This window comes from Canis lupus, chromosome X (assembly GCF_003254725.2).
Source record: "Canis lupus dingo isolate Sandy chromosome X, ASM325472v2, whole genome shotgun sequence".
Classification (NCBI taxonomy): domain Eukaryota; kingdom Metazoa; phylum Chordata; class Mammalia; order Carnivora; family Canidae; genus Canis; species Canis lupus.
Window position 1 is genome coordinate 46,181,332 of NC_064281.1, and position 21,617 is coordinate 46,202,948.

Genomic DNA, 21,617 nt, shown 5'->3' on the forward strand with positions numbered 1-21,617 from the left:
CAGGATAATAGTTGTGCACCGGATGTCCAAGGCAATCATTCCAGATTAGGACAGTATGACTACAAAAATAGACATGTTAAAGGCTATCATCTCCAAGATCCCCACTGTCAATGTTCCATCCTTCTTTTTAACCGGAGGACAGAATGCCCAGGTAAGCCTGGCTCAAGACTATCTGTACTTGGCTAATTTGTCTATGTGCTGCCAAAGGTCCTACACACCTTCCCTCCAAGCACTGCAGCAGCCTGGATCAGGTGTGGACACACATGTAACCCCACAGAAGTTATCTGCTGTCATCTGCTATGTAGGGAGAGGGATCATGGGGTGAGTAGAAGTAGAGAAGTCAGAAGGGCCCACTCCCCATCAAACCATATTGTTATCAGACAACTAATTTCTGGTCCACACAACAGCCCATCAGTGACCTGACTGGTGAGCCATGTGTGTTCTTCCTTGAACTCACTCATGACCTTGCCTGCTGACTTCCCCAGAAATGGCTCTTATAAACATTAAAGAAAGCTGAAGCCAGACTATGACCAAAAGACTGTTCAGCTTATGCACTCCTGGGTATCTTCACCTAATAGTAACTTCAGGAACCAATGAGATGTGGGCTTGCCACTCAGGTTTTTAAAACAAAAGAAAATATTACTTAAATTATAAGAAAAAGCAAAGGAATGAGTAACACAAAAGTCAGGGTAGGTATTAACTGTTGTGATTAGGGAAAGGAATATAACTGGGAGGGGCATAGAGGTGGCTTCTAAGGTATGGGTTGTGTTCTGTTTCTTAACAACAGTAGTGTTTTATTATTCATTATGCTGTACATACAGATTTAATATACTCTGCTGTAGAGATGCATTTCACAATAAAATAATTTAAATAAAGAAAAGGAAAAATGAGAGGGAATAAAGCAATAAGGAGAAAGGAATCAATCAACTCTGATATTATAAAGGGCAGCAGTGGGCAGGGGCATGGGGAGGCGGTGGAGAGCAGCGGTAGGATTCACTTACCATTTCATACGCTACTTCCTCAGAGGTATCTGTTTCTAAATTGAAACTGAATTCAATAGCTTCATTGTCTTTGTGCTTGCCTTTCAATTTTTTAGGATCTTCAACCCAGAGTCTTAAAGCCAGGGATGAATTTGAGGAGTCATCTTCCTCTGCTAACTCCACCCTCAGTCCTGTATCCTCAGCAAAAAATGCGTGGTTTAGTAGGTCCCTGATAGACAACCTAATAAACAAAATACGTATCTCATTATCAGTTTTTCCAATCATAAATAAGATATAGAATCCTTAATTAGTAAACATCAATTATATAAAAGTAACAATTTTATTTTAACTCTTCTATTAATTACCCCATTAATCTGTCTTGTTATAAAAACCAAATCTTAAATCCAACTTATTGTTTACCAAGGATGCAAAGAAATCCCAACTAACACGCACTTAAAGTCACCTTAATTAAAGATTATTACCAGCAGCATAGCTATATACTCAAGTTTAACATACCTATAAGTATGCCTAGAGAACTGTAGAAGTGTTGAAGTATATGTTAGGTGGAGTGACTAGCTTCCCTAAGCCACTGGCCTAAGTTACTAAAATTCAAACAACAGATTGACAGTAAAGGAAACGAAAAGCTCTTCTGGATATATAACCTCTAAAGGAAATCAGAAATTCAAACTCTTTTACAAATAGAAGTTACTGACTCCATCAACAATAATCTAGTCAGTGTACTTCACTCTTTAGAGAATGCTCTGAATGAAACTAATTTAGTTCAGCAAAGTCCCATGGTTTTCTTAAAGTATCTAAGTCTAGTGTTTTAGGCCAAAGTATATATGCAAGGATACACCTCTATCTAAAATTAGGGCTTAACTATCTCCGAAGAGAAAAAAAGGACAGGGGTTCAAAAGATTCTTTTACAAGCTGGGAGCAGTTAATTTCCTTTGCTTGGACCAATTTCTAAACAGATATATAATATCTAACCTATCTATATTATATGCCAGAGAGAGCTCAAACTAATATATTCCACAATGTCTACATTGAAAACCTCTCCTATACTATTTAAAGATAAAATATATTGACAGCATGGTATGCTGTAAGTTGATGATTTTCCACCCTCCTGATCATTTTTTTTTAGTGATCAAGGGACAAATAATTAAGAGACTGCTATAAAATAAAAAGAATAAGCTTCTTCAGACTAATTAGTTTTAAGGTTACAGTGAGAGGTGCCACCAAGGGGCACCTGGGTGGCTCAGTCAGTTAAGTGTCTGCTCAGGTGATGATCTCATGGTTCTGGGATCCAGCCCTGTGTCTGGCTCTCTGCTCAGTGGGGAGCCTGCTTCTCTCAATCCCTCTGTCCCTCCTCCTGTTCATGTATGTACTCTCTAATAGGTAAAATCTTAAAAAAAAGAAGACATAACCAAGTTAAGACCTCTGCCTTTCAATGAAAATGTTGCCTGTGTATTTTTACTGTGGGATAATTATAGCAATAGCAGCAAAAGATATGATTAAATACTTATTACTCTGTTAGTTGTTTTGTATGTATTATCCTTTTAATCATCAAAATAAATACCTGCTTTGAAGAACAGCTAAGTAACTTGCTCAAGATCACACTGGCTAAGTGTGAGTCCACATTTAAATTTTAATCTGATGCAGAAGTCCGTGCTCTTTCTAATACACTAATATGCCATGAATCCTTTTGAATATTCCAATGTTCTTTGGTAAGAGATCTCAATTAAAATGCTGCAAAAGCTATAATCAGAATCCAAACTAAAACGGCTACTTCAATATAGTACAACTGGCCCTCGAACACTGTGGTGGTTGCAGGGAATGGTTGGGGTGCCGACATTAGTTGAAAAATCTGTGTCTAACTCTTAGTTCCCCAAAAGCTTAACGACTAATAGCCTACTGTTGGCCAGAAGCCTTATCAATAACATAAACAATTGATTAACATATATTTTCTATGTGTTATATACTATGTTATGCATTTTATACTGTATTTTTACAATAAAGTAAGCTAGAGTAAAGAAAATATTAAGAAAAACCATAAGGAAGAGAAAATACATTTACAGTACTGTACGACTTGTTATCCAAGGGTCAACTGCACCTTTAAGTAGTTATGTATTTTAATTGTGATAAAAATTACCACTTAAAAAAAAGGCATGCATAAACTCTTACAACTCAAAATAGCCACAACAACAAAATAAACAATCTAATTTTTTTAAAAGGGCAAAGGACTTGAACAGACATTTCTCCAAAGATATCCAAATGGCCAACAACCACATGTAAAGATATTCAACATCATTAGTCATTAGGAAAATGTAAATCAAAACCACAATGAGATACCACTTCATAACCATCAGGATGGCTATTATCAAAAAAATGGGAAAAAAACAAATGTTGGTGAAGATGTTGACAAATTTGAACCTTCATACCTTCCTTTCTGGAAGGAATACAAAATGGTGTAGCCACTGCAGAAAAAAACTGGCGGTTCTTCAAAGAATTAAATATAGTATTACCATATGTTCCAGTAATTCCATTCCTAGGTATACACTGAAAAGACCTGAAATCAGGGATTCAAGCAAATACTTATTCACCAATGTTCATGCAGCATTATTCACCATATAGCCAAAAGATAAAAATAACCCCGGTGTCTATCAACAGATGAATGGATGAATATACAAAATGTGCTATATGTGTGTATGTATTTCTGCCTTTAAAAGGAAGGAAATTCTGATACATGCTTTAACATGGAAGCCAAACTTGAAAAACATTATGCTAAGTGAAATAAACCAGACACAAAGGATAAGTATTGTATTGATTTCACTTACATGAGATACTTAGAAGAAGCAAATTCATGGAGACAGAAAGTAGAATAAAGATTACCAGGGGTTGAGAGGAAGAGAAAATGGAGAGATATTATTTAGTGAGTACAGAGTTTCTGTTTGGTGATGAAAAGGTTCTGGAAATAGAGGTGATGGTTGTATAACAATGTGAATGTGCTTAATGTCACTGAATTACACACTTAAAAACGATTAAAATGGTCACTCTTAGGGTGTGTATAGTTTACCAAATTAAAATACATAACTACCTAGATACAGCCTGTTGGTATAATAGAATTCTGTAATAAAGCTATAATTAAACAGACTTTAAAAAAATGAGCAGGCTTTACCTTAGTGGCTTTAAATATCCTCAGATACACAACACTAAACTTAGAAAACTAATAAAAATGGGGGGCAGTCAATAAAATGTGGGTGAAAATAATTTCTGTAAAGGACCTATCACCTATATTAATCATAATCAATATGGAGATAAAAAAATCAAAAGACTAACTTACTGATTTAACTCAGCAACTATCCAAACCTCAAATTAATGGGAAATATAAGCTAAAACTAAAGGGATGTGTCCATGAGGAAAACACAAATTGGGTTACAAATAAACCTAAAATTATACTTCTTGAACAAAAATAGCCCTATCTATTTTACCATTATCATGACACAAGGACATTGGTCAAATACGAAACATGTGATGAGTTGATGGTCAATTCTTTTTAAGCTATCTTTTTTTAAGTACTTACGTAAAGGTGACACTGCAGAAGCTCTCTACTATCAACTGTTAGAAGCAAGTTAACTGGGGGGTCCCCAGTGACTGTTAAACTGAAGGCTGAAGGCGATGAAAACTTGCCATAACACATACAAACAAAACTCAAATTTCAATTCTAGAAAAATTTAGCACATGATATCAAAGCCCAAAATGGCAAACAACATGCACTGATACACTTCACTCTAGATGGTATGGTTTCTTTTCCATTCAAAAGTAATACCTGGTATTATTCAAAGTCAGATAATGACTCAGTCCAAGGTAAGAGATCAATGTATCCATCTGTCACATCATTTCACTACATTTGTACCCACCTTTCTGATTTGTTTTGACGAATACATCCTTCAATGATTTCTTTCACTTCAGGATCAGTGACTTTATTGAAACTGGCTGGTTTTATGCCCTGGGGGAAAAATGGTTTCTAGTCACAAATTAAGCAATTAAAATCTCAAGTCAACAGGACACTTATTAACATAATAATTTTTATCACTAACCTATATTAAACTTTACATATATATGTATATATATATAGTGTAAGTTTCACAATTTTTTTTAGTTTCACAATTTTTTGATGAAGATATTGTCACAGTTCTAATGATCTACAAATAACAGTGAAAAATTGTGAACAATCTAAATTTCCAACAACAGAGATACAAATTGTGTGATACATATATATGCTAATGTTCTGCAAAATCTAAAAATGTTCTCAAAGCATTTAATAACACGGAGAATTCTCATATTGCAGCATTAAATAGGGAAAAAATATTTGATCCCAAAATATACATATAAGTATAACCCCAATTAATAAACTATAATAAACAAGTCTTCCAGAATGGCTAGAAGCAACAATCAATATATATGTATGTATGAAAAAAATATATATATAACTTTTGAAAAACCTGTATTATCTTTACCATTAAGCAATACTAAAATATTGAGAGAAACTCAAGCTAATTATCAGGTTCTAGGAGTTCAATGATAAATTAGTAAGGTCCACACAATTAAAAGTGTTTCTGTAACTGTGTTACTGCCTGAATCTGCTTATTTTACATTCTATTACCCTTTAAATTATGAGGTTTTTTAAAAAGATTTTATTTATTTATTCCTGAAAGACACAGAGAGAGGCAGAGACATAGGCAAAGGGAGAAGTAGGCTCCCTGCGGGGACTCGATCCCAAGTCCCTGGAATCATGCCCTAGCTGAAGGCAGACGCTCAACCACTGAGCCACCCAGGTGTCCCAAATTATGAGTTTTAGACTTTAAAAAAAATCATTAGGGGTGCTGGGGTGGCACAGTTGGTTGAGCGTCCCACTCTTGGTTTTGGCTCAGGCCATGATCCAGGGTCCTGGGATCTAGCCCCATGTCTGGTTCCATACTCAGCATGGAGTCTGCTTAGGATTCTTTCCTCCTCTCCCTCTACCCTTCCCACTTGTGCTCTCTTTTCTCTCTCTCTCTAAAATAAACAAATCTTTAAAAAAATAATTGTTACAGTCATTTAACAGAAAACTCCAAATTAATCTAGAAGGAGAAAGATATAGAATAATTGTCATGAAATAAGGCAATCTAAAAACTATTTCTGGGTCTGTCACACTACTTCATAGGATGCAGAATCAGAAAACCTAGTATCACATACTAAATAAATTTGGTGAGATTAGAAGTTAATTTAGATCTCAAATTCAAGAAGCTTTAATATAGATGGAAACGTGAATTGTGATATGGCATTTTTTTACTTTAATATAAAATAATAAAGTCACCATTCAAAAAATGGAGTTACATTATTCTTATAGAAAAAGTCCTATCGTATAGGATATTGATATCGTATATTGTGAAGTAGGTAATAGAGGGTGAGGTGGGTGAAAACTTGGTGGAAATACCATGTAAGTTCCACTGTGTATCCCATTCCCAATTCTGCCTTTACTGAGATCACATTGGTAACATAAAATCAGTCACTGAGGGAATATTTAATACCAAGGAAATGAGCAAGTGTTAGAAATAAGTGCTTTTTCTTTTTCAGAGTCAGTTGTTAAACATTTACCTGCTCAACACTACTTTATGTCTCTTCTATTCTTTGAGTCCCTCCTCCCCTTTTGCTTTTTTTTCATGAAATTGATTTGTTGGACAAACTAGGTCATTTGTCCTACAGAATGGCCCACATTCTGGATATTGGCCTTATTTCTTGTCTCATTACACAAGTATCTCCAGAGTCAGACAGGTCTAGAGTCAAAATCCAACATTACTAGTAGCTGTGTGAACTTGGGCAAGTCACAATCTCTGATTCTCAGTCTCATCATTCATAAACTGAAGATAGTGCCATCTTGTAGGGATTTAAATATGAAAGTATGCAGTATACAGCATTTATTTTAAAAGGGTACCTATTAGTTCAAACATTCTGACAATCTCTTTCTTGGCCTATTCTAGAGCCACCCAACTGGATATGAAATAGACCTAATTTTGAACAATCTTAAGACTTTGCTTCTACCTTCCTTACATCCCTTAATATACTCCTATCCTTTTATTTTTATAGCTATTTGTGAATTTATCCATACTAAAACTGCAAGCTCTTTATGAGTAGCTTGCAAAAAAAATACCCCTAACAGGGAACCAAAAACTGTATCTGTTGAATAATATTTTGTTCTTTTTAAATTTTTTTAAATTTGTTTTTATTGAAGTTTGATTTGCCAACATATAGTATAACACCCAGTGCTCATCCCATCAAGTGCCTGTCCTCAGTGCCTGTCACCCAGTTACCCCAACACCCGACCAACCACCCCATCCACAACCCTTTGTGTTGAATAATATTTTGAATGCCCTTTTAAAATCAGGCTTTGCATCAGAAACTTTCAAAACCATTTAGTCAATCTTCATTATTGACTTTGAAAAAAAATTCCACCTAATAAATCTAAAAATTATCAACAAATGCATACAGATGATATGTCTGTACATTTACCCAAAGATACTAATAGCGTTTAATGCGACCCCAATAAAGCATAGGTATATAGCATAAATCTAAAGTTTGTTTCATTACAATTATGTTAAATTTAGCATGTTATATAGCCCTAAACCAGAATTAGTTTTCAGTTGGTAAAGTCGTCACATGAAATGTGACAATCTAGGAAGTAAAAAGAATAAAGTTATACCTACACTAGTTACTTTACGGTATATTTGAGCTGCATTCTGACACTCGGAATAAGGGTACTCTGAAGTAGCCATTTCCAGCATACACATTCCAAAAGCATAGACATCTACAGATTCATCGTAGTGTTCTTCATACATCTCTGGGGCCATAAACTCAGGAGTCCCTACAAAATAACACCACATCCACATCTTTATTAAAAAGAAAAATGAAAAAAAAGAAAACTGTATCCATCAATATCATAGGAAGGATTGAGGGTTTGCCATAAGGATTATCTGAGTTAATTTCTGCTCCCTAAACCAAATTTATAAAAATTGGCAGAATATTTTCTATATCTATATAAGTATGTAAGGAATTTCCCTAACTTTCTATACTGATAAATTATAATTTGTAAATGCTCAAGATCAGGTAATGATTTCTAAAATCTGTCTTTATTTCTATCCTTTCTTTATAATTTTCTAAACTAAATTAGTAAATCTTCTTTCTTAAATCTTCAGAACCTTTTAATAACCTTTAGTATACCCCACAAAAGAAATACACTAGGATGTCTGAAATAAGGAAATATGTAATAGATATTTCAAAGCAAATTCACATTCTAGGCCAGGAGTCAGCAAACTTCTCTGTAAAGAACCAGAGAGTAAATATTTCAGAGACAATGGTCTCTGTCACAACTATTCAACTCTGCCAATGTAATGCAAAAGCAGCCACAGACAATACATAAATGAGTGGGTAAAGCTGTGTTCCCATAAAACTTTATTTATGAAAATAGGCAATGGGGCCAGATTTGGCTCATGAGCCATAGTTTGCTGATCCCTATTCTAGACATATACAGTTAACAAAATCTCTCTTTATCCAACCAATAAACTATAAAATTTTAATCACCAATGACACTCTTAGCAAAAGATGTTCTCATTAAGGTGGCTAGTCCAAGATCACCAATCTTCACAGATCCAGTGGGTCCTGTGATGAAAATATTGTCACACTTCAGATCCCGGTGAATAATGGGAGGAGTCCTAGTGTGCAAGAACTGCAGCCCCTTTAAAATTTGCCTGCACCAGCTCCTTAAGACCTTTGGTTTCATGACTTTAAATCGTTTTAAGTACCTATGCAAAGAAACAAAAGACCACATGTAAACAAACACAGCTAGCTTATTATATGAGCACTATTAGGGTAAATCATGTAAGCTATTCTCAGTGCTATGACGCCATCACTGAGTTGTTTTCTATTGTCTGTTACAGAAAAATCATTTTTTAAGATTTTATTTATGTATTCATGAGAGACACACACAGAGAGAGAGAAGCAGTGACATAGGCAGAGGGAGAAGCAGGCTCCCTGCAGAGAGCCTGATGCAGGACTCGATCCCAAACCCCAGGATCATGACCTGAACCAAAGGCAGACACTCAACCACTGGGCCACCCAGATACCCCTAGAAAAACAATTTTAAATATAAGGCTTCATTCTTAGAGAAGACATCCTGCCAAGTTTAGCAATTTTTTTAGCATTTTTAATTCAAAACAAGAATCATTCTAATCAGAGTAACCTTTTGTGGAAGGGTAGCACAATTTTATAAAGAAAATCCTTCTCTACTTTCTAATAACTGCTTATATAAGGTCACCAGGGGGTTTAACTAGGTGAAATTTTAGTGCAAAGATGCTAGGAAACAGAAAAAGTATAACCCACATTTAATAGTTATAAATAAGTGATTATACCATTGAATGAAAAACTATAGTCAGAAACAAAATAAACTATAATTATACAGTACTGCTCACTAGATAGGTGAACCTGACCACAACCCCCATCTTTCATTATTTTTACAAAATGACATTACTTCTTTTTAAAATAGTTTATTTATTTATTCATGGGAGACGCAGAGAAAGGGAGAGGCAGAGACATAGGCAGAGAGAGAAGCAGGCTCCATCCAGGGAACCTGATGTGGGACTTGATCCCGGGACTCCAGGATCACGCCCTGGGCTGAAGGCAGGCACTCAACCTGAGCCACCCAAGCATCCCAACATCCTAAATTTTTTAACCTGTCCTGAGACATAGTCACTAGATTCAGATGCTACAAATTCTCTAATAAACAACTGTTAGGACTCTGGAAAATTATTTCCAAATAAAACTTCATTGGCACTATCAGGGTCAACTTACGTCTTTAAAGTTCCTGATGTCATAAGTTCAGTCACCAATACAATACATTTCTTTCCTTTTAATATAGACTCCCAGGAATCATAAAATCGAACTATATTGGGATGTTGGAGACCCTTTAACATTTCTGCTTCTTCCTTGAACCTTTGCTGCTCAGCTTTGGTTAATTTCCGGTCCTGAAATGGAATAAGAAGCTCCAAATTAGAATCTAGAAATTTGCATGCACATTTCTAACATCATTCAAATGTGTGCTTTATTTTGTTGTTTTCATTTATGTATATATTTATCTTCAACTGTAAATTTTTCTCAGGACCTATATAATCACTGACATATTTTATTAGGTAGATACTTTGACTCCTGCCATTCAACAATGCAGTAGCTGTTATAGTTCAAAACTATGTTATAAACCCACCTGCAAAATAAATCAATAACTTAAAAATCAATCTTATATAATAACTAAACTTTCTGTGGTAATCATTCCACAATATACACATATATCAAATCATTATGTTGTACACATCGTTATATGTCAATTATATCTCAATAAAACTGGAAAAATAACTAAATAAAATTTCCTATGCTGGAAAAGAAAAACAATATATCAAAATGAAAAAAAACAATAATCAAAACAAATAGGAAGTTTCCCCAAATCCTTAAATTTCCACATCTATAGGGTCTATAATGTCAGGGCAAGAATAATCAAAATGTTAGACATGTAGACATTTATGGTGGTTAAATATGTGAAATACCAACATATTTCCAGATGTAAATACAAGATTACCATCCAGTAAAATACCTTCAAACAGGAAATGAACCTCTAATCTGCTACATTAAATGCTAGAAGTCAAAGGAACAATGTTTACAGAATTCTGAGGGAGGACTGTAATCCTAAAACTCTGAACCCAGACAAGCTACCAATCAAATTTAAAAGGGAAAAATAAACACATTTTCATGAAAACAAGGACCCAAAGTATACCATACCATACAGCTTTTCTGAAAATACTCAAAGAATTTCAATAAAAATATGGCCACATAAAATTATTAGCAAAGGAGAGTGTGCCATACAATAAATAGTATGAAATTTCCAATAATGCTTACTTAGAGTCAAGGCTAAGTAATCCTGGTTAATGTGGTTAGAAATATTGAATGAATTTTATTTTTAAAAAAGATTTTATTTATTTATTCATGAGAGATATGGAGAAGAGAGAGGCAGAGACACAGGCAGAGGAAGAAGTAGGCTCCCCGAAAGGAGCCGGATGTGGTACTCAATCCTGGACCCCAAGATCACGCCCTGAGCAGGAGGCAGACACTCAACCACTGAGTCACCCAGGGGTCCCAAATAAAATAAAGAAAGAAGAAAAGAGAAAGAAAGGAAAGAAAAGAAAGAAAAGAAAAGAAAAGAAAAGAAAAGAAAAGAAAAGAAAAGAAAAGAAAGAAAAGAAAAGAAAAAGAAGAGGAGAGGAGAGGAAAGAAAAGGAGAGGAGAGGAGAGAAAAGAGAAGAGAAAAGAAGAGAAAAGAAAAGAAAGAAAAGACCATCCATTCTATGTTGAATTGTCATCGCATCTTTTTAAAAAATCACTTGACTGTATCTGTTTGGGTCTATTTCTAAACTCTGTTCTGTCCCATTTATCTTTGTGCCTATCTTTGCCAATACCAAACATGTCTTAATTACTGTACCCTTGGACTAAGTCTGAAAATCAGTTAACATGAATTCCTTAAAGTTCTTTGTCAAAATTGTTTTAGTATTTCAGTTCCTTGCCTTTCTATGTTAATTTTAAAATCAGTTTGTCAACAACAACAAAAATTCCCACTGGGGTTTTGATGTAATTATCTTGAATTTCTAGGTCATATGGAGAAAACTGACATCTCAATATTGAATCTTCCAATAAACCAATCCATTTATTTGGATTTCCTTTGATTCCTTCTATCAATGTTTTTCTTGGCTTTCAGCATACAGATTCTGCACATACTTTCTTACATATATACTTAAGTAGTTTTTTTAGTACTACTGTAAATGATACTTTTAAATAGCAATTTTGGGATCCCTGGGTGGCTCAGCGGTTAAGCACTTTGGCTCAGGTCGTGATCCTGGAGTTCCAGGATTAAGTCCCATATCGGGCTCACTGCATGGAGCCTGCTTCTTCCTCTGCCTCTCATGAATAAATAAAATCTTTTTTAAAAAATAGCAATTTCATGGTAACATTTTTATACACTAATAATAAAATAGTAGAAAGAGAAATTAAGAAAATTCCATTTACAATTGCACCAAAAAGAATAAAATACCCAGGAATAAACTTAATCAAGGAAGTGAAAGACCTATACACTGAAAACTATAAAACATTGATAAAAGAAATTAAAGATGACACAAATGGAAAAATACTCCATGCTCACAGATAAGAATTACTAATGTTAAAATGCCCATACCACCTAAAGCAATCTACAGATTCAATGCAATCTCTATCAAAATACCACCATTTTTCACAGAACTAGAGCAAAAATTCCTAAAATTTCTATGGAGCCATAAAATATGCTAAGTAGCCAAAGAAATCTTGAGAAAGAAAAATAAAGCTGGAGTATCACAATTTGATTTCAAGATATACTACAAAACTGTTGTAATCAAAACAGTATGGTCTGGCACAAAAACACCACATAAATCAAAAGAACAGAGAGCCCAGAAATAAATCCACGCTTATATGGTCAATTGATCCATGACAAAGGAGACAAGAATATACTATGGGAAAAAGACAGTCTCTTCAATAAATTGTATGGGGGAAACTGGACAGCTACATGCAAAATAATGAAAATGAACCACTTTCTTACACCATACATAAAAATAATCTCAAAATGGAATAAGGACCTAAATGAGACCTGAAACCATAAAAATCCTAGAAAAGAACACATGCAGTAATTCCTGTGACATCAGCCATAGCAACACTTTTCTAGATAGGTCTCCTAAAGCTAGGGAAACAAAAACAAAATAAACTACTGAAACTATATCAAAATAAAAAGCTTCTGCATAGCAAAGGAAATCATCAATAAAAAAGTCAACCTACTAAATGGGAAAAGATATTTGTCAATGATATATCTAACAAGTGGTTAATATCTGAAATATATAAAGAATTCACGTAATTCAACACCAAAAAAAAATCAGATTAAAAAATGGCTAGGGTCACCTGGGTGGCTCAGTCAGTTAAATGTCCAACTTTTTAATTCATCCCTGGTCATGATCTCAGGGTGGGAAGATCAAGTCCCACATTGGCATCCATGCTCAGTGCGGTGTCTGCTTGGGATTCTCCCTCTCCCTCTGCCCCTCCTCCCTCACTCCCCACTTGCATGCTCTCTCTCAAATAAATAAATCCTTTTAAAAAATGGCTAGAGAATCTGAACATTTTTCCAAAGATGACATACAGATGGCCAACAAATAAAAATATGCTCAATATCACTCTTTATCAGGGAAATACAAATCAAAATCACACTGAGATATCACCATAATCTCTCAAAATGACTATAAACAAAAAGAAAAGAAATAACTGATGGTGAGAATGTGGAGAAAAAGGAACCCTCAAGCACTATTAGAAGGAATGTAAATTGGTGCAGCCATTCTGGAAAACAGTATGGAGGCTCCTCAAAAAAATAAAAATAATGACCAAATAATTCCAATATGGTATGGTATTTACTCCCCAAAATTAAAACAGTAATTCAAAACTATACATGTACCCCTGTGTTTACTGCAATATTATTTATAATACCCAAGATATGGAAGCAACCTAAGTCTATCAATAGAGGAATGGATAAGGAAGACATGGTGTATATTACACAATGGAATATTATGCAGCCACATAAAAAGGTGAGATTGTGCCATTTGAGACAACATGGATGGACCTAGAGGGTATGATCCTAAGTGGAATAAGTCAGACTCAGAAAGACAAATGCCACATGATTTCACTCACATGTGGAATTTAGAAAACAAAACAAATGAGTAAACAAACAAAAGCAAAATTAAACCTACAAATCCAGAGAACAAACTGATGGTTGCCAGAGAGGAGGAGGTAAGGGAATGGGCAAAATGGGTAAAGGGCAGGGGAAGATACAGGCTGTAATGTTGTTTTTCTTAATGGATGTTATCAGGTTATGAAAGTTCCCTTCAATTGCAAATTTACTGAGTTTTGATCAGAAATGGATACTAAATTTCTTCAAATGTTTTTTTCTGCATCTATTGAAATGATTGTTTTTTTCTTCTATAGTCTCTTAATACATTGAATTACATTCACTTTCAAATTTTAAATAATCCTTGCCATCCTGGGAAAATGCCATAGTCAGTCATCACATGTTATCCTTTCTGTATATTGCTGGATTTAATGTACTAATGTTATGTTCACGAGGGATATAGGTCTGCAGTTTTCTTGTAATGTTTCTGTTTTTCGTATCATGTGGGAAGGGTAAGGCTTGACTCTTGCTCTGCTGCCTTGAGGCAATCATTGCTCTGAGAAAGTATACAAATTATGGCTTGGACCTTCACCTTGTCATCCTATACCTTCTATCTTCCTTCTATCTTCTTTCTCTAGAGAAAAGATATTAGAGACTGAGATTTTCCAAGTATTACATTCTATCATCAACAGGAAAAGATAGTTATCTCTTTTACAAAGTACTGTTTATTTTCTTACTGATTTTGCTAAGACATCCACAATATTGAAAAAAATGATGATAACAGCTATCACTGCCTTTTATTGTATTTTAATTAAAAGTATTATTATCTCACATCTTACAATGCTTATTGTTTTTGTTTTTGCAAAGTTTAACATGTTGAAGTAATTTCCTTACATTCCTACTTTACTTTTATTTTTAAATTAGGAGGGGCTGCTGAATTTTATCAAATGTTTTCTCAGCACCCACTGATGTGATCATACGGTTTCTTGATAGGTTCCTGATACAGAACTATTAAAATCTTCAAGGCCTACCAGGTGCAGCACATTATTCTTTTGATCCACTGGTGAGTCTTATTTGCTAATATTTTGCTAAGGATTTTAACATCTATATTCATATGTAAGATTAAGCTATACTTTTCTTTTTTGTACAATATAAGGATTTGTATTCAGATTACACTGGCCTCATGAAATTAACTGGGGTTAAATAGTTTTAATATTGGATTCACTTGTCACTTAAAGGTTACCTAGAAATTGAGCTCTGAATTTACTCGCTTTCTGTTTTTGAATTACAAGAAAATTAAAACATAAAGAGTAAGGTATAACAATCAGCTTTGTTGAATTTTAACATTTTGCCAAATTTACTTCCATTTAAACAAGACACTTAAGACATAGTTGAAGTCCCCTAGGTATCCCTCCTTGATTCTATCCCCTTCCTTCCCATCCCAGAAGTAACCATCTGAATTAGGTTTTTAATCCATGCATGTTTTAAAAATATTTTTATTATAGGCTTGTATCCATAAGCAATATAATTTTATAAGTGTTAAAGCTTCATACAGGTGGTTATCATGTGTTCTGTTCCTTTTGCAAATTATTTTGTTCAATATAACATTTTTGTATTTACCTACTTTGATATGTATAACAGTTCCAGTTTATTTATTTTAACTACTGCATTGTATCTCATTATATAGTTCTTCCACAATTTATCCATTACCCACTGATGGACATTTGGGTTGATTCAAGTTTTCTCTATTACAAACAATGCTGCACTGCATACTCTTGGGTGCTTCCTTGTCCCAGTATTAACAACAACAACAAAAAGAATTTAAATCACCTTTCTATAATAACCAGCCTATTCAACTTTTCTACTCTTTCTTGAGTACATTTTGAATTATACTTTAAGAACAAGCCATTACTTAAGATTTAAAATGTGTTGTCAATGTTATAGGTAGAATCTAGATGGTGGATATAATGGATGTCCCAGGCAGGTCTTTCAACTTTGCTCTGTACTTGAAATGTCTCATACGAAAATATTGGAAAAATTTTGTTGACAAAGTTGCACATCATGTTCTCTTATACTTCTTTGACTCTTTTCCAAAGCACTGCTATATTTCATTTGTCATTACTTCTCACATGTATTTTTGCCCTCTTTATTAGGTTCATTAATCATTTCTCAGAAAGCCAAAATGAGTAGAATTTATCGTATTTTTAAGTTTACAATTTTTTAATTAATTTCAGTTATCTTTAATTCCTTCTTCCTTTAATTTGCTTTATTTTGTTATTTCCCTAATCTCTCAAGGGTACAACATCCCTTCTAGTTATTATTCATTAATAATGAAGACATTTTAGGTAATAAATTTTCTTCTGGGTATAGTTTATGCAATGATCCACAAATTTTGTTGTAATGTCCTCTTTTTCATTGCTTTCTTGGTAGTTTATAATTTCAGTTTTGATTTGACCCTCAATCCACAATTTATCTAGAAGTGTGACTTCTGATTTCCAGTTAAGAATCTTTTGGTTGTTTCATTATTTCTAATTTTACTGAGTAATACAAAATATAAAATCTCTTTTCTTTAACTTAATGTTTTCTTTAGGCCACATAATTAAACAACTTTTTAATAAAAAAATATATATATTCTCCTTGAAGGATATAAAGTAATATATAGCCATCAAATGACTATCTAGTTCTTCTATGTTTATTCTCTTTTTGCCTACTAGATCTGTCCTATTTTGAAATAATAGGACCTGAAATCTCCTACTATAGCCACATGTTTATCCATTTTCCTTGAATCCATTACAGGTTCTTAGTTTAAATTATCAGCCAAAATATTTTTTGTGCCTATGGCTCTTTTATACATCTTCTTAAACTGTGAAGTAAGTAATTTCATAAAATCCTGTTTAATGCTTTATTTCCTTGCTTCTGTGATAGATATTAATATTAACACACCTCTCTCTTTCTTGTTCATACCTTTATTTTAACTTTTCTTTACACTGTCTTAAGTATGATTTTAGTAAACAACATATATGGGCTGTCTTTTTTTTTGTAAATTTATTTTCTATTGGTGTTCAATTTGCCAACATATAGAATAATACCCAGCGCTCATCCCATCAAATGCCCCCCTCAGTGCCCGTCACCCAGTCACCCCCACCCCCCCACCCACCTCCCCTTCCACCTCCCCTAGTTCGTTTCCCAGAGTTAGGAGTCTTTATGTTCTGGCTCCCTTTCTGATATTTCCCACACATTTTTTCTCCCTTCCCTTATATTCCCTTTCACTATTATTTATATTCCCCAAATGAATGAAAACATATAATGTTTGTCCTTCTCTGATTGACCTACTTCACTCAGCATAATACCCTCCAGTTCCATCCACGTTGAAGCAAATGGTGGGTATTTGTTGTTTCTAATGGCTGAGTAATATTCCATTGTATACATAAACCACATCTTCTTTATCCATTCATCTTTTGATGGACACCGAGGCTCCTTCCACAGTTTAGCTATTGTGGACATTGCTGCTATAAACATCGGGGTGCAGGTGTCCCGGCGTTTCACTGCATCTGTATCTTTGGGGTAAATCCCCAGCAGTGCAATTATGGGCTGTCTTTTAAACCCATTTGACAGTCTCAGTTTTTTAACAAGTAAATGCAATACAAACATATTTGATTTTGTACAGGATATACTTAATTTTACTTCTTCCATCTTATTTTAGGTTCTTCATATATTTTACTATTTTACTTATTATTTCTATTAACTTAGAAATATATCACATTTTTTTCATGAATAAGTAGTAAGCTTCCTTTTCCTGGCACTCAAAATCAAACACTAAAGCTCATTCAGTAAAGTTGCAGGATACAAAATTACATTCAAAATTCAGTTGTATTTCTATAAACTAAAATTAATAACCCAAAAAGAAAATTAAGAAAACAATTCCATTTACAACAGCATTAAAAAGAATAAATATGTAGGAAGAAATTTAATTAAGGAGGTGTTATTTTATAACACTGAAAACTACAAAACATCATTAAAATTAAAGAAGACGTAAATAAATGGAATTTAATTGCTGGAAGGCTTAATATTGTTAAGTGTCAATGCCAAAGGAGAGCTGCAAATTCAATGTAATTCCTATCAAAATCCCAATAACATTTCCTGCAGAAATGAAAAAAAATCCTAAAATTCATGTGGAATCTCGAAGGACCTAATACCCAAAAAATCTTGAAAAAGAACAAAGTTGGAGTTCCTCACTTCAAAATTTACTATAAAGCTAGAGTAATCAAAACAGTGTGATACTGGCATAAGGGCAGACAAAAATATCAGTGGAATAGACTACAGAACCAAGAATAATCCTTCTATATATGGTCAAATAAATGATTTTCAACAAGGATGTCAAGATCATTCAATGGGGAAAGGACGGTCTCTTCAACAAACGGTTGGGGAAACTGGGTATTTGCATGCAAAAAAAAATGAAGGTGGATCCTTACCTTACATCATATACAAAAATGTATTCAAAATGTGTTGAAGACCTAAACATAAGAGCTAAAAATAAAAACTTCTAGAAGAAAGCAGAGGGGACTGCTTCATGACGTTGGGCCCAACAATGCATTTTTGGATATGACACCAAAAGCAGAGTCAACCATAGAAAAATAAACTGGAGTTACTCAAAATTTAAAACTTTTGAACATCAAAGGCACTATTAAGAGAATGAAAAGATAATCCACAGCATGGAAGAAAATATTTGCAATTCATATATCTGATAAGCAGTTAATACTCAGATCATATAAAGAACTCATACAACTCAACAACAAAAAGACAAACAACCCAATTTAAAAATTAGTAAAGGACTTGAATATTTCTCCAAAGAATGAAATATAAATTAACAAGAAGCACATGAAAAGAAGCAAAATATCACCAGTCACTAGGGAAATACAAATCGAAACCAGAATAATCTAGCACTTCACATCCATTAGGATGACTATTTAAAAAAACAAAATAAAACAGAAACTGAAAATAAGATTTGGCAAGGATGTGAAGACCCTTGTGCACTGCTGGTAGGAATGTAAAATGGTAGAGCCACTGAGGAAAACAGTATGTCAATTCCTGAAAAATTAAACATAGAATTACCATATGATCCAACAATTCCACTTCTAGATACATGCCAAAAAGAATTAAAAGCAGGGACTTAAACAGATATTTTTACACCAATGTTCTTTTTTTTTACACCAATGTTCTTTTTTTTTACACCAATGTTCTTAATAGCATTATTCACAACAGCCAGAAGAAGCAACAAAAATAGATAAAACAAATGTAGTGTGTGTATACACACACACACACACACACACACACACACAATGGAATATTGTTCAGCCTTAAAAAGGAATGAAATTCTAATACATGCTATAACATATATGAAACTTAAAAGCATTATGCTAGGTGAAATAACCCAGACACAAAAGTTAAATATTGTGTGATTCCACTTTCCACTTTTACAAGATACCTAGAATAGGCTTATTCATAGAGACAGAAAGTAGAATAGTGGTTACCAGGGGCTGAGAGAGTAAGGAAGGGGGAATTACTGATTAATGGGTGTACAGTTTCAGTTTGGGATGATAAAAAGTTCTGGAGATGGGAGGTGGTAGTAGTTGTACAACAATGTGAATATACTCAATGCCACTGAATTGAATACATTCAATGCCACTGAATTATTTCCCAATGTGGGGCTCGATCTCAAGACCCTAAGATCATGACCTGAGGCAAAATCCAGAGTCAGACACTTAACCAACTGAGCCACCCAAGCGCCCTAAAATGATAAATTTTAATGTGTATATTTTGCCACAACAAAAAAAAGTCATTTTAAGGAAGAGTTAAGGGGCTTCTGGGTGGCTCAGTTGGTTGAGCATCTGATTTCAGCTCAGGTCGTGATCCTGGGGTCCTGGGATCCAGCCCTGCATCAGGGCCCTCACTCAATGAGGAATTCACTTGTCCCTTTTCCTCTCCTTCTGCCCCTCCCCCTGCTCATGAGTGATCTCCCTCTCTCAAATATATAAATAAAATCTTTAAAAAAAGAGTTAAGGAACTCATACATTATTTGTCTTTCTCTATCTGACTTATCTCAGCATAATGCCTTCAAGGTCCATCCATGTCATAAATGGCAGGATTTCCTTCTTTCTCATGGCTAAATAATATTCCTGTGTGTGTGTGTGTGTGTGTGTGTGTGTGTGTGTGTGTGTATCACCTCTTCTTTATCCATTCATCTGCTGATAGACACCTAGGTTGTTTCCATACCTTGGCTATTGTGAAAAATGCTACAGTGAACATCAGTGTGCAGATATCCTTCTGAGATACACTGTGTGATATCATTAAATGTAGCATCTAAAAAATTAATTTGTAAAAACAGAGAGTAGAAGAGTGGTTACCAGGGGGTTGAGGAAAGAATGTGAGAGACGGTGTTTAAAGACATAAATATATATAAAAAAGACATAAATATTAAAAAATAAAATAAAAAATAAAGATATAAATATACAACTAGTAAATAAATAAGTTCTGAAGATTAATTATAAAGTTCAAAGTTGCTAAGCTACTAAATCTTAACTGTTGTCTACACAAAGAAATGATAAACATATGACATGATAAATTGCTAATGCTACTATAACAATCATATTGCAATATATAAATGTATCATACACATTAAACTTACACAATGTTACATGTCAATTGCATCTGAACTTTTTTTTTAAATGCTAAAAGAGCTAAGAAACTTTAAGAACAAGAGCAAAGAATGCTACACTTAGAAGAGACCTGGAAATAAGTACTTATGCTTTTCTATCTAACTTAAGATGACTAATTAAGTCCTAAATCTCCCTATAATTAGCTGGAAGTCATCTACTTGTGATAGGTCAGATCTATTCTGAAGAATAATGAATACATTTTGATGCCTTCTGATTAAATTACTAGAATACAAGTCTTTCATGTGCCAAACTAAACTACTCCATCTTATCCTTTGATCCTAGGAATCAAAGGTAGTCAGCATTAGGAATAAACAACTTTGCAGAATTATAACTGCTATCCCAGATGTATTGCTGGAGGTAAACTCCACTGAAAAGGGATGGCCAAGATCTTCCAAGATCCACTTCTAATTCAGTGAGTGAAAAGTAAACCTGCCAGTGGAATATATATACAATGGAATATAACTCAGCCATAAAAAAGAATGAAATCTTGCCATTTGAGACAACATGGATGCTGCTAGAGTATTATGCTAATTTTAGAGAAAGACAAATTACCATATGATTTCACTAGTATGTGGAATTTAAGAAACAAAACAAATGAGCAAAGGGAAAAAAAGAAAGAAAAAGGCAAACCAAGAAATAGACTCATCACTAGAGAACAAACTGTTGGTTACCAGAGGTGGGTGGAGGAATGGGTTAAATAATAGGTGATGAGGATTAAGGAGTGCACTTGTGATGAGCACAGGATGTTATATGGAAGTGCTGAATCACTATATTGTACACTTGAAACTAATATTACACTGTATGTTAACTAGCTGGAATTTAAATAAAAACTTAAAAACAAAGCAAAAAAAGAAGTATTTCATTTCCAATATGTAAACTATAGCCTTATCAGCTATGGCTCTTAATGCAAACACCAACAATGAACTACATAACCAGTTCAGTGGCTATGTGGCTGTTTCTGCAAAGGTGAAAAAAAAGAAGTCATCAACAATGTTATAAAAGCTGTATTGTAACTTGTTCAAATAAGGAAAACCACAATGAAGGCTCTGAAATGATGCTTAACTTAAAAAGCAGTCTATCAATGAATATTTTGAATAAATATGAGGCTGC

General features: G+C 34.0%; 1 protein-coding gene across 4 annotated transcripts in view; it reads right to left on the minus strand.

The window, feature by feature from the left end:
* WNK3 (WNK lysine deficient protein kinase 3) overlaps positions 1 to 21,617 on the minus strand; it is a 154,172-nt gene that overhangs the window by 100,394 nt on the left and 32,161 nt on the right. For all 4 annotated transcript variants that reach the window (XM_035712180.2, XM_035712181.2, XM_025468536.3 and 1 more), the window contains exons 3-7: positions 9,867 to 10,039; positions 8,601 to 8,821; positions 7,727 to 7,884; positions 4,901 to 4,989; positions 1,002 to 1,221 (exon numbers count right to left, since the gene is read on the minus strand). In XM_035712180.2, the coding sequence (XP_035568073.1) occupies positions 1,002 to 1,221; positions 4,901 to 4,989; positions 7,727 to 7,884; positions 8,601 to 8,821; positions 9,867 to 10,039 (861 nt within the window). The remainder of the gene's footprint in view (positions 1 to 1,001; positions 1,222 to 4,900; positions 4,990 to 7,726; positions 7,885 to 8,600; positions 8,822 to 9,866; positions 10,040 to 21,617) is intronic.